Genomic DNA, 16054 nt, shown 5'->3' with positions numbered 1-16054 from the left:
TTATTATCATCATCATCACTTGGAATTGACACGTATGATGCACGTGCCCACTTACTAGTATATATAAAATACGTGACTTGAAGTCAAGTTGTTTAACATGTGACCCAACAAGCATTTAAGTTTTGTGTCTAGTCCGAGTATTACAACATTGACCACGACACATGCAATACAGATGTTCAAGTAAAAACAAAAGGGTAAAATAAAAAATAAGATTGAAAATATATTTAGATTTAAAATTTTTTACTATGCTATTTTAAATGCCTTAACACATCGGTCCAAGTTAAAAATTAAAATATTTGAATAGACTCCATTTGTAGATATTAACCTTATGTGATACGATGCTATTAAAAATAATCTAATTTAATTTTATGGCTTACATGTAAACTAAGGCAAATATAGGCAATATATAGTATAGATATTTGTTTTTCAATCTAATTATTTTTTATTAAAAGGATATTAATGATGAATTGAAATGGCACATAAAGAATGAATTCATAAGAGAAAAAGGTTAAAAAAATATCCAATTTATTTAATTGAATACGACATAGTTTGAAAAGTAGGAGAGGTGAGAGAGCACCTATAAAGTTAAGAATCATTTTATGAGCATGGTATTATTTTCAAGAGAGGAATCATGAAAAGTTATATAGGGATGAGATTCTCCAATATCACTTTACTTTTACTTTTATAATTAAAAAAATAGGAGAGAAAAAAAACTTGATGGTGGGGAAGATTAAAAGCCATTCAAACAAAAATCATCCCATCATACCATCTTTTAGAAGATAATAAAGAAATGGGATGGAATCTAGATTTGCTCCCAAAAAGAGTCCCAACAAAATTATGAGACGCGACATGTCCTTAACATGAGAAGAGAAGATGGCACGTACAGCACAAATGGGACGATGGTAATGACACCCTAACCTTAGGTGTCTTGGAAACCTGGTTATAGAAAAAAGTAAATTATTAATAAATAAATAAATAAAAATATAGGAAAAAGAGAGAGAATGGTTTTCTGGCCTCCATGAAGGATGTATCCTCCAGTCCCCCCTCTTCTTTCTTTCCTCCCTCCTCTTTCTTCTCCTTTCTCTTTCTCCCTCTTCTCTACTGCTTCCCTGCTCTTTTGCAACAGAACCTCTTAGCGCCCAACCCCACCCCTATCTCCCTCCCATCCTGATCAGCACTCATCTTCCCTTTTTGTCTTTGCTCTCTCTTCCAATTTTTGTCATTGTTTCACTATCAAGGAACCATCAAGAGATGGCAACAGCTGAATAACATTATTGTTCACCTCACAGTTTTAGGGGGTGTAAACTAAGAGAGAAGAAAGGGAAAACAGGAAAGGCTTCACACATGCATCTTATTTTGTCATGTTAACAACATATGGCATCTCCCAGTTTTGTTGGGACATTGTTGGGATGAGAGCAGATTTAGATTCACTGGGATGGTTGAAGAAAGAAGAGGATGATGATGTGTCACTATCTATCTTCTTGCTCTTTATTGGAGTCTGAATCTGCTCTTCACATAGCGCTAGCTTCTTACACTGACCTTACAGCACGTTGCAACCATATATCAAGAACATCTCCCGTACTTACATGGTTATTCATGGGGAGATGTTTTCAATACACGTGAGGAGCAAATCCCGATTCTCTTTATTGTGGGTCATCCATCCACCAATAAATCTCTCTCTCTCTCTAATCCCGAGGTTGCCAAATATCTTTCTCTCTTAGGGGACGTTTTTTTTTCGGATTTTGAGAAGGGGGAACCAAGAATCTCATGTTATTTTTTTAAGATTTATGTGGGGACCAGGGAAAGTTTATTTTCCTGGGTACCACTTACCCGGGTAAGTGATATCCATCTCCTAGGTGGGTAAATAACTTTCCCACCTAGGGGGAAAGTTGTCAAGACTTGAATGGGACAAAAATGCCCCTTTTAATAATGAATTTTTATGGCTAAAATGATCATTGCCTTATTTACATGAGAAATAAAAGAACATGGGTAAATGCACTTACTTGGGTAAGTGTTTCCTAGGAAAAACTTAACCAGGTAACTATATTTACCCAGGTAAGTAACCTATCGAAAAGCGAACGTGGAGTTAATCTTATATCGTCTTCCCCACCCTTTTTTTTCTCATTATCCCCTTGTCTTTTGATCACTTTTTTATTTATCATTTTTATTTGTTTTTAACATTTTAACATACAATATGTATGCATATACATAGTTTAATGGATTTACTAAAGCCTATCCTGTAATTTGCGTTTTACTAAAGCACCCCTACAATTTGCAATTGATTTACTTAATCTACCTTTCACCATAAGATGAAAGTGGAAACGATAATTTTGACCCTAACATCCATCCAAATAAATAAATAAATAAATATATATATATATATATGTGTGTGTGTGTGTGTGTGTGTGTATGTGTGTGTGTGAAAATGCCAATTTTGCCAATAATAAGATACAACCAACCACTATATTTGATTCTATTTGCTGAATTTTATTTTATTTTATACAAAAAGTATTAGGGATACTTCTGGAATAGACAACCATGAGCCCATGCCCTTGCCCGTACTAGTAATATATAATTTAGATTGAATGCTTCAATTAATCGGTTGAAATTGCAAGTAATGATCAATTTGAAAGATTCATTGGTTTGATAATTTGGGTTGACGAAAATGATGAGTTGCCAACATTGCTTGATACTAGTTTAGGTAAATGATAGATTGACCTAAACTAGTATATACGATCTATTAGGAGTGGCCATTATGATCCGATATATATCGTTTTTTCACTATCTCAGGATGTTGCCCATGTGGAATTTGTCCAATATCATTGCTGTTCCACCTGTATATCGGTTCATGCCTGCCTGTATTGGTCATTATGATCTTATACATATCGGTTTTTCACTATCTAAGGATTAGGGGTGAGAAAATCGAAAAACTGAACCAGTCAGTTCAGTTTCGGTTCAACATTTAAAAAAAAATGAAGGTACCAATTTAGTTTCAGTTAATAAAAATAAAAAATCGATGATTAACTGGACTGACCGTTTTACATATATTAATATATATTTTTTATATTTTCTATATATTATAAATTAATAAATAGGCATTATATATAAATATATATTTATAATATATAATATATTATTTAGTATTTAAAATGTAATATTTTATATATATTTCTAGTGTTTTATTATATATTTATATATTTTTTATAATATATATTATAAATAATAAAAAACTAACAAACCGAACCGATCAACTTTGATCCGGTTTCAGTTATCGATTTTTCAAAAACCAGTAACCCCGGTTCGATTTCAAAAATAAGCCCACGGACCCCTACTCAGGATGTTGCCCATGTGGAATTTGTGCAATATATCATCATTGCTTTTCCACCTGTGTATCGGTTCGTGCTGGCCTGTATTGGCTAATGTACGTAGGCTGAAATATACTCAATGAGCTTTTTGATTACATTAATTGCCTCATTCAATCCCCATCAATCATTGTTTTGAATTTTTTAATACATTAAGCATATAAAAGTATGGTGTCAATAATACTTAAACCCAAGTCTTCCATGTGATCAACTAGAGTGTTCACCATATGCTACATCAACATCTAGTGATCATAATCAAAATTTTAATTAAAAATAAAAAATTCAGTAAGATGGTGCTGGCCAATGTGGATGGTTTTGTTTTCTAAAAGAAAAATAATTGATACATCAGCAAAAATTTATTGATTTTAGTGATATATATGATAATTGTTTTTTATTTTATAATTAAAACAAAACTATTCACATTGACAAATAATACCCCCAAATATTAAATTGATTTGATGTTCTTGTTTGGTGACCTAAATTCCACTATTTTCCAATGTTTTCCAAGTGTAATCTAATAATTCATACAATCACACTGCAAATGAACTATCAAAATATATTACTTATTTCCCCACAAGATCCATTAGAATATAAACTATATCTCAGTATATTTCTTAATTTGCTTTTCTAATATTCTTTGCAGTTTTTATATTTTGAATCTTGGTCATCACGATTAACTGATGGTGGTTCAGTTGACAAGTTTTTTTGTTAGTTGTAGTGGAGATTTATGCTCGGTTTGAAAGGAATATAAATACAAATATATACAGTGTAAATACTGAAATACATATAAAATATAGGGTTTTGTATTGTATATTTGTATTTGTACTCCTTTCAAGCTAAGCCTTAGGATCAAATCCCGTTGCCACCAGGGTTGGAGGGGGTTATGGGGTAACGGGGGACATGCTATGTTCCATTTTATAGCCTCATGAAGCCCCAAAAAAATGTCTTCTTTGAACTAACGACTGAACTACACAATTGGGGGTTGGGGAGTGGGGTGATCCATCCCCCAAACCCATAACCCCCCAACCCTGGTGCAGGTGGGACTTGATCCCAAAGTCTCTGCTACAACCAACAAGATACCTTAACGACTAGCCAATTGTCACCTTGCAAAACTGTTGCACAGTTTTTGCTCCACCTGTTATACACTTCCATTCAGTCTATGACATGTTCCTCTTTATACATGTGTGAATACTTAAACATAAGAGATAACATGCTTGAGAGTTTGACCAAACAAGATTCAAAACCACTCATGAATTTTAATGAATTTTCAGTGGTTAGTGTATGCCTTAATACAAGGTGTTAGTGTATGAGATCCATACTGGACCCATTACATATGAAAATGCACGTTTGTTTATACATAGGATACATGTCACAAACCAAATGAAAGTGCATGAAAAATATAGGAGATCTGTATATATCCACAAACAATTGATGGTGGTTCAGTTGGTAGGATCTTTGACTCATAGTAGAGACCTGGGATCATATTAATTCCACTTCCACCAGAGTTTGGGGGATGGGCTACCTTGTTGTGGAGCCCCATGAAATGAAAAAAAAAATATCGATATGATATACCCGGGGGAGCGTTTTATCATTCTTGGTGTACCCAAGTATGTTTGCATATATTAATACACATTATTTTTTCAAATGTTTAAACTATCCCAGCCCTTTTCCCCAGCCCCTTGATCATTATAAAATAAAAAAAGAAAAAAAAAGTATTGGCCATATTGATATACATCAATATCCATAAAAGTGCAGACAGGGTTCAAGGTATTGACATGCTTGATATTGAAATTTCTAGTATAAAACATGTCAACAGGTTAATTATAAAAAAAAAAGTCAGTAGGTTGATATAGGCCTTGTTTGATAATTAAGAAGTACTTATTTTAACAACCACTTAAGGCTGTTTCGTAACCCACTTTTCAAATCACTTATTATGTTTTTAAGTACTTGTTGGGGTGGGGATGTTTGGTAAGTTACTTTTCCCATAAATGCTTATATTGACACAAATAACAATTTTACCCTCCACTGTAGATTATTCAGATCTATCCCTTTCCTTTTCATTTTCTTCATCGGAACTGTAGATTGGCACTCTAGTTTAGGAGTCTAGTTTTAGAGGAACTGACCCTCCGTCTATGTCATATATTCCTCTCGGGTTTCTTCAACTATGAACCGAGTTTAAATTGTAAGCAATGGCATCAATAATGGGTGGCCAATTTTTGTGGTTAATATATCTGCTCCCTGTCTGTTATCCTTCAGAACTCATGCGAGGCACATGCCACCACACTCTGTTAAGAATGCCAAACTTCTGGTTGATGCGACCATCAATATTGAACAACCCTTCGTACAGCCCCGCCAAGGCGGATTTACAATTTCACTTCTGAAAGATCTAAGCCACGTTAGATCTCTAGCATTGAGCAGCTGGTGTTTTTAGTATGATAATTAAGTTGTTCGAAAACAGTAGTATCATGTTGAGTCTGCATTTGTGCTTTCCATATATATGAAGATTGTTCCTTTGGGGTTGAAAGAGTGCTGGGATCCGTCTCCTGATCCTGAACTCGACTGTCTCAACTCTCAAGCAGTTGGGTATGAGGGTGTCGATGATGATAATAAAAGAATTGCCTGCCTGGGATATTTTCTTGGCTAATTTGATTATTTCACAAATGCATGTATTACTGTTTAGGGCCATTGAGAACCTATAACTCTAATTTATCATACTTTGAATCATGGGCAAGTGCAACCTAAAAGGGTGGAGCATATTTTGACTCCAAAATTCTAAAAGGTAAAATCTATGGTGCATGAACTACATTGTAAAGCAAAAGACATAAATCGATGATAAAATGTGAAAATTTCTGATCAGTACCCTATATTTTGGTTCGAGTGACAATTTGGTTCCCGAACTTTAAAATGCAACAATTCAGTATTCGAACTTTCAAAATGTGACAATCCAGTACCTACCATTAATCGATCCGTTAAGTGACATTTGAAAAGTCAAAAATTCCCTAAGAATGACATCTAATTCTCTTTATCAACCATCCAAACGTTGACAATAAAATGAAGAATCCCAAATTCTAGATTATTCTAAACAGTCACCAACTTTTTTGAATAGAAGAGGCTAAGATTTGAGATTGTTCATTTTATCGTCAATGTTTGGATGGTTGATAAAGAGAATTAGATGTCATTCAAAGGGCATTTTCGACTTTTCAAATGTTACTTAACGGCTGATTAACAGATTGGTTAGCGGCAGGTACTGGATTGTCACATTTTAAAAGTTCAGGTACTGGATTATCACATTTTGAAAGTTCGAGTACCAAATTGTCGCATTTTAAAATTCGGAGACTATATTGTCACTTGAGCCAAAATACAGGTTACTGATCGGGAATTTTTCCTAAAATTATATGTCATGATTAACATCATAAGTTGTTAAAGTCCTGATGGTAAGTACACCTTATATATAACAGGTTAACATGATTGAAAATTTGATTTAACATACTGTAAATATTCATAAATACACCATAATTTGACTCTTCCAACAAACATGTGTTTAAGCTTCTTTTTTTCTTTATTTTTCCCAAATCCACCTGTCGCGCCATTCAATCATCCCTCAACCATGAGATCATTTGAGGTTTGAGAAGAGGACAAAATGACCCACTTCATTTGAGGTTTGAATTCAACCTCACTTCCGCCTCACTTCCACGGAATTCCCGTCATCCCGTGACAGAATTTCAGGATCCACACGAACGTAGAAATATTGAAGGATTAAAATCTACTTACTAGTAGTGGATTCTATATCATAATTGAATTCTATGCAATCACGATTCAAGTTTGTTTGAAACGACCGATTAAAAAGCTTCCATCTCAACTGAAAAAACAGCCATGACAGAATTAATAATATTGGGTCAATGAAGTGGAGAGATTATAGGGTGGATAAAGGATGGAAGGAGGAGAATAAAAGACAGAGAGATAGACGGGTGGTGTTGCCGTCCATTACCGCGCGCTCTGATTGTGGTAGGACGAGCAGGCATGGAGGACACGATGAAGGAGATGGCCAAGGAGCTGAAGATGATTATCATCATGCATGGATGTATGGTCATTGGGTTGTGCAAGAGGGGATGGTATGAGCTTCGAAGAAATCTTGGCATATAAGTGGAAGGAGAAGAAGAAGAGATCGATCAGAACGAGCTTCCTGATCTTTATTATGCATGTGATATGGATGTCATCATCATGAAAAGCAATGACTGTATTCGTGATTTGTTGAACATCCTGATTTCTGAATCTAATAAAGTATTTGAAATAAACCTTCTCTCTCTCTCTCTCAATTTCTCAATGGTTTAACCATGATTTTAATGTTTAAGCATAAAGAATCCCCACAACTCTGTATTTAGTATTTAGGTGGGTTCAATAACTAATATGTATAGTATACACTGTAATGTGCCAGTGGAATGAAAATGATATTTGATCAGATTATCATTGCCAATGTAATTCAATGTCAATCATCTTATCTTATTGAGTCAAATTGAAAATTTCCCCATCATCTTGCAGCAAAGGTTCAGTTTGGGAGGAATACAAATACAAATATATATAGTCAAATACATACAAAATAATATAAAATACAATGTTTTGCACTCTATATATTTGTATTTGTACTCCTTCGGTTCTTCCAAACTGAGCCAAAAGGACTCTTATTGGAGCAAACATCTTACACAACATATTCAAACTAAAAAAGAGTTTAGTTATGACCTTTTCCTTTAGCCATGTGATAATCTTCAGCCTACGAATTTTATGCAGCATTGGAAACAGCTCTAATTCTACCCTGACTTGAAAGGCTTTTTAATTTCATTCAGAGGGAAAGTGGCATGCCTTTCTTTCTTTGGTAGGCAAATTGGCTACACAACTCTGATCCCTCCTCCAAACCCTAAAAATCCCTCAAGGCATGCCATTGACCTGGTATTGGGCTAAGACAACTGCACTGCACATTTGACTCATTTTCCTTGGAGCTTAGGCTGTCTTTAGTTCGATAGAAAATAAGAGAGTTTTGTGAAATTCATTAATAACATTCCCTTCAACTTTTTCTTTCCCTCTTGTTTTCTGTAAACCAAACAAAGCCTCAATCTGTACATGCAATTTATAAAACCATTTCTGCAAAAGTTACAGCTACCTTACAGGAAGATCACTCTGGAAAGAAATTTCTTGATTAGGCAATCTTAGCAATTCACAATATACAATTGATCAACCTCATAGGCATTGTTCAAACTTCAAAGTATTGATACATATCTGTTTCAGGGTCACCAAAACGCTAAATACAAGCATTTGAGGGGTTTCAATGATTTTAAGCGTTAGAACCCCTCTTAATACAAATGTGGTTGAATTATTAAACTAAAAAAATGAATAAAGTGTATCCATGTTCTAACACACTCGGTACTCAACTTTTGAGTATCAAGCTTGTTGATACTTTGAACCACGCTCATAGGGCATGGCCATGGTCAGTAGTCAACAGTGACAGAACAATCGCGATCTTGGATGAAAATTCTAGGCTTTGTTACTCTCACCTAAAAATGTTATTTTTATTCCAAATGATCAAAAGGAAATGTTTTCTTTCTGCACTTTGGTTAGATAATAGCTAATTGTTTCTTTACAACGTTCCTTGTTGCACTGATTACACAATGAAACAAAATATTATTGAAATAATATAATAATTCTACATAAGGTTCAATTCTGCTTTGCCCACTTTGACCACCCATAGTACCACAATCAATAGCCAATTAGTAGAACTCAGAGAAGGGGAAAAAATGCAAAAACAAAGAACTGATGATCCTTTATTAGAACCACAACTGCTATCATACAATGGTTACCACAAGTGTGAGAAAAATATTAAAACCATACAATGGTTGCCACAAAGGAACAAGGATGGTTTGCATAGTCAGTGCTACCACCTAATCATTAGGTTTCCTCTTCTTCCCAAGGATGGATGCTTTCTCAAATCTTGGCCCGCCAAGACGCCATTTTCTAAATGCTGCCATTGAAGATCTAGCTGCTTCATACACTTCAAAAAGAACAACACCATAGATAAGCAATTTCACATTGAGAACAAGAGACAGAGAATTGTCAAACACTAAATTAAATATTACATTGTGTTTCTTCTTTTGTAAGAAGTGTCAAAAACTTGGGAGCCACTACAAATGCTGAACTATGTGCCTTGCTCAGAACTTCCTTGTATCTGCATGTAAATGTATACAGGAGGAAGGACCCAATAGTTCTATCACCAACCCTAAACATCACACAAGAGCTCAGTGAGAAATACAATCCATTTGTGTCATAAATTGCAACTGGCATAAATCAGCCCTAGCAGACTTTTGCCATGTGGTGCTACCTGATTTCATCATTAAAAAATATCAGACTAAAAACCTAAGGGTCTGGTTGGTTCATGGTTGGAATTAGAATCAAAATTGACTGGAATGGATTCTCTGTCCTAGGGAGGGGGTAGGAATGGCCATTCCCTCAAATGGGGGAATGCCATTCCACCAAGAATGGGAATATGATTCCAATTCCACACAACCAAACAGTTGGATTCCGATTCTGATTCTAGACCCATATTCCTGGGAACCAAAGAGACCCTAATAATATTGCTTTGAACCATATCATCAGTAAAGATCTATGATAGTACACATCATACGACATGGTTACCATCAATATCCAACAAGTTGACAAGACAACAGATCTATGATGATTTTGCAGGATAAAGAATATATATCATTCTTTCAATGGCATTCAAAAAAGAGAGATAAAAGACAAGGTAGTCAAACATGACCATATGTAGCACTTCTTGTTGGAAATATGCACTTAAACAGAGCCAAGAGGTTGCCATTACGAGTTAGAAATATATAAAGCTCTGTATCACTTTTGTAGGCCTCTATTATCACTCCTTTCTATAATTAAATAAAGCTTCCAGTTAATTATAAGAACACAAGACCCAGTTTATGACCAAACCTATATTGTTCACCATATTTTTGGCCAATGGAAATGATGGATATCATAGATGGCTCAATGAGACTGGCTGTCTATGATAAGGTTGGCCTTTGGTGCAAAACAGTGTTTTATACAGGCTACAGCAACTAAAATGCAAGTGATTCTTAGAGCTTGAGAAGCAAGGTGCAAGGCAAGCATGCACTTGAAATAAGTGAAGCACCACTTTTGAAAAGAAAAAACTAATATACAATAATATGGAAATGGGCTGGCTGATACTTTGGCTAAGCAAGGGGTTACTAGAAGTCATTTGTTTTGGGCTTTCTTTTAAGATGTTTCTTATTCTCTCCTTTTGATGTTGTTGGGTAGTAGTCGCTACCCTACCCAAGGGCTGTTTGTAATGTCACATTTCCATAAGTATCTAATAATTTTTTTTTCAGTTATTCATCAATATTATATATATGTATATATATATATTCTGAAAAAAAAAATATTTCAAAAAGCCTATTGGACCAATTGGTTATGATCATAGTCAGACTTACAGTGTGCCTTTTAAGACACTAATCCAATGAGATATCTCCTTGGTTTAGACTGGATAGAAATTGATAATGACATCTAGATAATAAATAAATGACATGGAAGTTTTCAGAATAGAAAAAGGAATATGGAGTCTTTGATAGGCATATTTTACATACATTAAGTGGCAAGGTAATAGGAAAAGGAGTATGGAATCCTTGATAAGCATATTTTCCATACATAAGTGGCAAGGTGGGAGAAAAACTCACATGGGTGCAATCTTGCATCCTAACTCATAGAAATAGAGGCATCTATTCCTTAGATCCACACATGCAGCATCTGCCTGGATTTCCTTCCTTGTTCTGGCAGTCAACAAAAAATCAAATTGAAGATAAGAACAAGAAATATGAGAGTATCACATCCTTTTAATAGTCATTTTCTTTTCCTGGAAAATGGCATCAGCATTGTAAGAAAAATGTCAATATCCTCATAGATACATGTAGGTCATAACTATAGGGGCTTTATGACCCAAGCAATTGAGAGTTTCAACCTAGGAGATACCTATGCTGAACAAATTCATTTAATCAGGATTGTAACTTCAAATAATCTTTCCTTCTTTTGAATGATCAGAAAGCATGGTGAATAGCCTAAAGGAAAGTCTAAAAGTCAGGAGGCTATGACACATGGGTCAAGATTCAGCTTAGGAGATTTTTAAGTTGGATGCATCCAAAAGTGAACACCAATTATTGTTAGAGATGTGCCATGTGCTAGCTGAATGTAAGTAAGGTAGGCATCCCACCATCTGGCCCTGATACAAGTAAACTTTTATGCCTTATGCAAAGCCTTCAACAAGAGGTACCATGATCTTTACTTTTGATTGAAACAGGCGGGCACATTAATTGATACTGCTTGTCTCTGGTGCAACTCATGGGCTAGCCAGAAAGGCAATTCTACCTTTGAACCTTGTTCAACCTGAATCATACAAAAAACATAAGAAATTAGAATAAATCGATAGTGTGCCCTTTCTTACCAGTTCAATGACTTGGAACTTACACAATTTGTTTCTGAGCCAGGGTCAAGTCCAACTCCATTAGCTGCTACGTGAAAAGAAACCGAAATGAGCTGAGACCAGATGCAAAGAACAAGTGGATGTTAGAATTGAGAATTTTGCATTTTTGCAATAATATCAGGATGAGAAGATACAAGCATCAACCTCGCCCTCCATAATAATGTCATCAATATCATAATAGTGTGCCATCTTTAAGTAAAAGCAGCTAGTTGCACTTGAATTTTTCTTTTGGTTTCTGTAGCACCTCTAGAAGTAAAACTGCAACTATTGGCTTCCTTTGAACTCTGAAATCTGTTTTTCAACCATAAATGCTTCTTGTACCCTAGCTTGCACAACCATGAAAACAAATTCAGGTATTGATAAAAAAACTCGAGTGTAAAATTCAATTTGCATGTTTTTGGAGTAAATATGTAAATTTGGTTGGAAGTTTGATTCATTTTCTTGACCTGCAATAGTGGATGCTTTATTAATTATATAAAAAGACTGATGTATACAAAAATGTTATCCCAACTTTCCAAGTGTCCTAACGTAAGGTCTAGCCCTTGCTACCCCAACTCACGAATACTATTTACAAGCCCCTGCCTTGGGGAATCATACCCCAATACAATTGATCCCTGTTGATTCCTTGTCATGCTATTAGCAGATCTTGGAACCCAACTATAAGTTGTTCCCAAACCTACAGCCAGCTGTTCAATCTCTGTCATTATGTGTCTATAATTCTAACTTCTAATATCCCATGCTACTATTCTTTTTTAACCAACCCACACTAGTACGAGAATCAGTTTCCGCCACTAGTTCTCCAAGCTCTAGAAATCTAGCCAATCTCATACCTTGTAAGACTGCTAATAGTCAGTTTGAATGGAATCACCAACATCCCATGGTGCTGAAAAACAGCACTATTCTATCTTCTTCATGGTTCCTAAATGCTCCCCTAATGTTGGAGTTTACAGGGATTCTTAAATAGAAAGCATCAAAATTCAATTTGATGTTGTTAGGCACTGAGAGGACCAAGAAAGCCTAAGAAAACTTCTCACAGAGGAAGAATTTTCCACTAGATGCCAGTTTCTTAGGATATCATCACTTGACAACAAAGAGAATTGTTGAGAAAATGCTATTTCTTATTTATTATGGACAGTTATATTTTTATCCTGTTACATATAAGTTTTTTATAGCTGCTGTTATGTTTTTATTCTTATATTGTCCTCAACAAGTAGAATGCCTCCAGAAAACTCAGCAAAATGTAGATTTTAGACTTCAATTCTGCTGAGACATGGAATTTGAAATAATGTGGGGGAGAGGGATATATATTTTAGTTTCACCCAGTCAAGGCAAAAATGGAACTAAACCCCCTGTCCATTCCAGAAATTGGAGCACATCTTTACTCTCTAAGGAAAGGCCATCTATCAAGAAGTGTATTTGTTATTGGATTGTATATCATTTAGACAGTCTTTGAACTGGAAGAAATGGAATTGAGATAGGGGAATAAGGAACCGATTCTACAAGTTCCTGAATCCTCCATTAGGTCCATTTCAAAAGCAAAACATAATTTGAAATCCCTAGGAGGTCTAGTTATTTTGAAATTTGAACTCCACTCCATGGAATTGGAGGGAGGAAGAATTATATCCCATTTGCCCTTAAAGAATGCCATTATTAAAAAAGATAATGGTTTTAAATCTGGGAAAATTTGGCTCACTGCAAATTCTAGAACCATAATGTTTTTTTTTTTTTTTTAAATTCAGAAATAGAGGCAGTACTCTTTTTTTGCAACAGCAAAGTATTGCATTACCATAAAAGACATTTACATATCAAACTGCCATATACACCATGGCACTGTGCATGGACCATACACAGTATGGTTAGCCTGACATTAACATAAGAGCTAAGTATCCCTGTCTAAGAATCTGATATATAATAGTTGTTTGAAGTCTTTGTGAGCAACAAGCCACTAACACAAAAATGTCTTTGATTCTCTCCATCACCACTTCCCATGTGCTTGCTATATTTTCACATACTCAGGCATTTTTTTTTTTTTCAGAGCACACACACACACACACACACACCCCAAAACAAGGCCTAAAGTATTAGACCCAAAAGTGCTTTCCCTCTCTTTCTTAAGTCTCCAAGCTTTGAGCTTAGCAGAAAAAGGAGCAATTGAAGCTGGAAAGCAGCCTATCCACCCAAAAGCACCTAGGATCACATGCCACAGTTTTTCTGTAGGACAGTGTAAAAATACATGATGCCATAAAAAGGCAGAACTCTTTTGATAAGTTTTATTATTGTGATAGAGGGTAGGCCTTGCGCAAGGGTTGGGTTGCTCCATTGCCACCTGGGTGACCAGGGTTCAAATCTTGGAAGCAACCCTTCTGTATGTGCAGGGGTAAGGCTGTGCACATCTGTCCCTCCCCAGACCCTGCCTTGGCAGGGACCTCATTCACTGGGCTGCCCTACTTATAATTTTATTACAATTTTCAATTTACATTACATTTTCTTAATACTATATCTAAAATTTCAGGCAAAATAAATGGAAAAAATATCACTAAAATTTAAACCTGCAAAAAAAAATCATTTAAAGAGGATGTGTAGTTTCACTATCTTTTGATCCCATCTAAGACTAAGGTACATAAAAGTCACTTGATCACAGCCTTAAGGACCTTGGGGGGGGTTATATGTCTTCTAAAATCAGGAAGTGATAAAGGATTCGTGAAGATGCTCAATAGATGTCATCTAATGCCTCGTTGGTCAGAAGCACTAGTGCCACATCCATTGCCCTAATCACTTAGGAAAAAGGAGACCAGAAGTTAATGGATAGTCTTCTAAGTGGCATATAGAAGCTAAGTATAAAGACCCTTGCATTAGAACACAATATAATTTATGGGCTCTATCATAGTTGTCAAGGTGCCTAGGCAATTCTAGACAATAGTGGTGCACCTAGTCACCTAGGTGATAGAATTTTATAAAGAAAAGATAAATTATAGCTTAATTCCCTGACTTTAGATAATAAAGAATTTCTGGGGTTGCTTCCCCTCTTTGTGCCTCCTTTTTGAGGTTCATGGTCACGTCAATTCTCCGACAGTGAGAACGAATATATTACTCAAACTATTGATAAACAAATATATTACTCAAACTAATTGGGGAAACCTATATAATATGAACAAACTAAAGTAAAACAGAGTAAAAACAAAACAGATCACCTAAATTATAATGAGGGGAGAGCAAGAAAAATCCTTAGAATGATAGACTAGTCGAACTACCACGGCAGTTTGGGGACTTACCTAAACCAGAACTAGAGACAAACCTCCACGTATACCCCTTGTCAATCTGTTTGAGAGCAAAGTAATCTGTGTGAGATCCACGAAGAAGAACGGGAGCTCTCCGGCTCTTTGCGGCTGCGGCTTGAGGTATGCGAAGGAATAAGAAGAGTTTCGAATGAAGTAGCTGAGAAGGCTATTTTTCGGAAGCCCAGATCGAGAAAAACTCCGGAAACTATATTTGAAGCTTCTTAAAATCGGGCTTTTTCGTACCCAATTCTACCCATGTGGCAAATTTCAGAAAACAACCCCTTTCCAAATAACTAAAAATTAAAACTTTTTTCGGATTATTGCTGAACAGCAGAACAAGAAACTCAAGGGAGGCAAATTGCTTAGTGATTGCACTTCAACAAACATGGGAGAGGCGCTAAGCCACTAACCATTTTTAACCCACAGAACAAATTAGAAATGAAATAGAAGGGATAAGACGTAGTCTAGATATGCAAATCAAACAAGGCAGAAGAAACTCAAGCAAATTACAGTTCTAAACATAATAGTAAGAAAGATTTGGCGAAAGAAGGGGTCCTCAGCCTTCAGGGATCTTACCTCAGAGAGTGAGAGAGACACCAGTCGAAGGGCACAATAAGTAGATTTGAACAGGACAAAAAAAAGAAGCGAAGAAAAACGAGGGAAACTTGAAATTAAAATGCCAAACGAGGGAAACTCTGTCCACGTGGCGACCTTGTCTACGTTGCAGGTCAACTCTGTCCACATGGCAAGCACAAGGAAGTGGTTGACAAGTGGCGCCGTTGGAGGCTCTTCATTCATTCTTTTGTCGTGACTCGTGAATGTATAATGTTAGATTGCATTGCATTGCCTCAACTTTACAGGTTGTCCGA

The 16054-nt window shown here is 35.7% G+C and overlaps 1 protein-coding gene across 2 annotated transcripts; it reads right to left on the bottom strand.

Moving 5' to 3' along the window:
* Positions 1-9152: 9152 nt before the first annotated feature.
* Positions 9153-15899, bottom strand: LOC104595036 (DNA replication complex GINS protein PSF3-like). Of its 2 annotated transcripts, none has more exons than XM_019197381.2 (7): positions 15762-15899; positions 12052-12229; positions 11892-11960; positions 11710-11810; positions 11108-11200; positions 9488-9627; positions 9153-9402 (listed from the first exon to the last, which is right to left on the bottom strand). In XM_019197381.2, exons 2-7 carry the CDS (start codon positions 12094-12096, stop codon positions 9293-9295), a joined length of 558 nt encoding a protein of 185 aa, XP_019052926.1. In that variant the 5' UTR covers positions 12097-12229; positions 15762-15899; the 3' UTR covers positions 9153-9292. The 2 variants fall into 2 exon arrangements, with proteins under 2 accessions (XP_019052926.1, XP_010253886.1); XM_010255584.3 differs by having other exon boundaries at positions 15180-15771.
* Positions 15900-16054: the final 155 nt, after the last annotated feature.

This window comes from Nelumbo nucifera, chromosome 2, assembly GCF_055504915.1.
Source record: "Nelumbo nucifera cultivar China Antique chromosome 2, China Antique-T2T, whole genome shotgun sequence".
In the NCBI taxonomy this organism is placed as follows: domain Eukaryota; kingdom Viridiplantae; phylum Streptophyta; class Magnoliopsida; order Proteales; family Nelumbonaceae; genus Nelumbo; species Nelumbo nucifera.
Note: the sequence above shows the minus strand (reverse complement) of the source record. Positions and strands in the feature narration are given on the sequence as shown.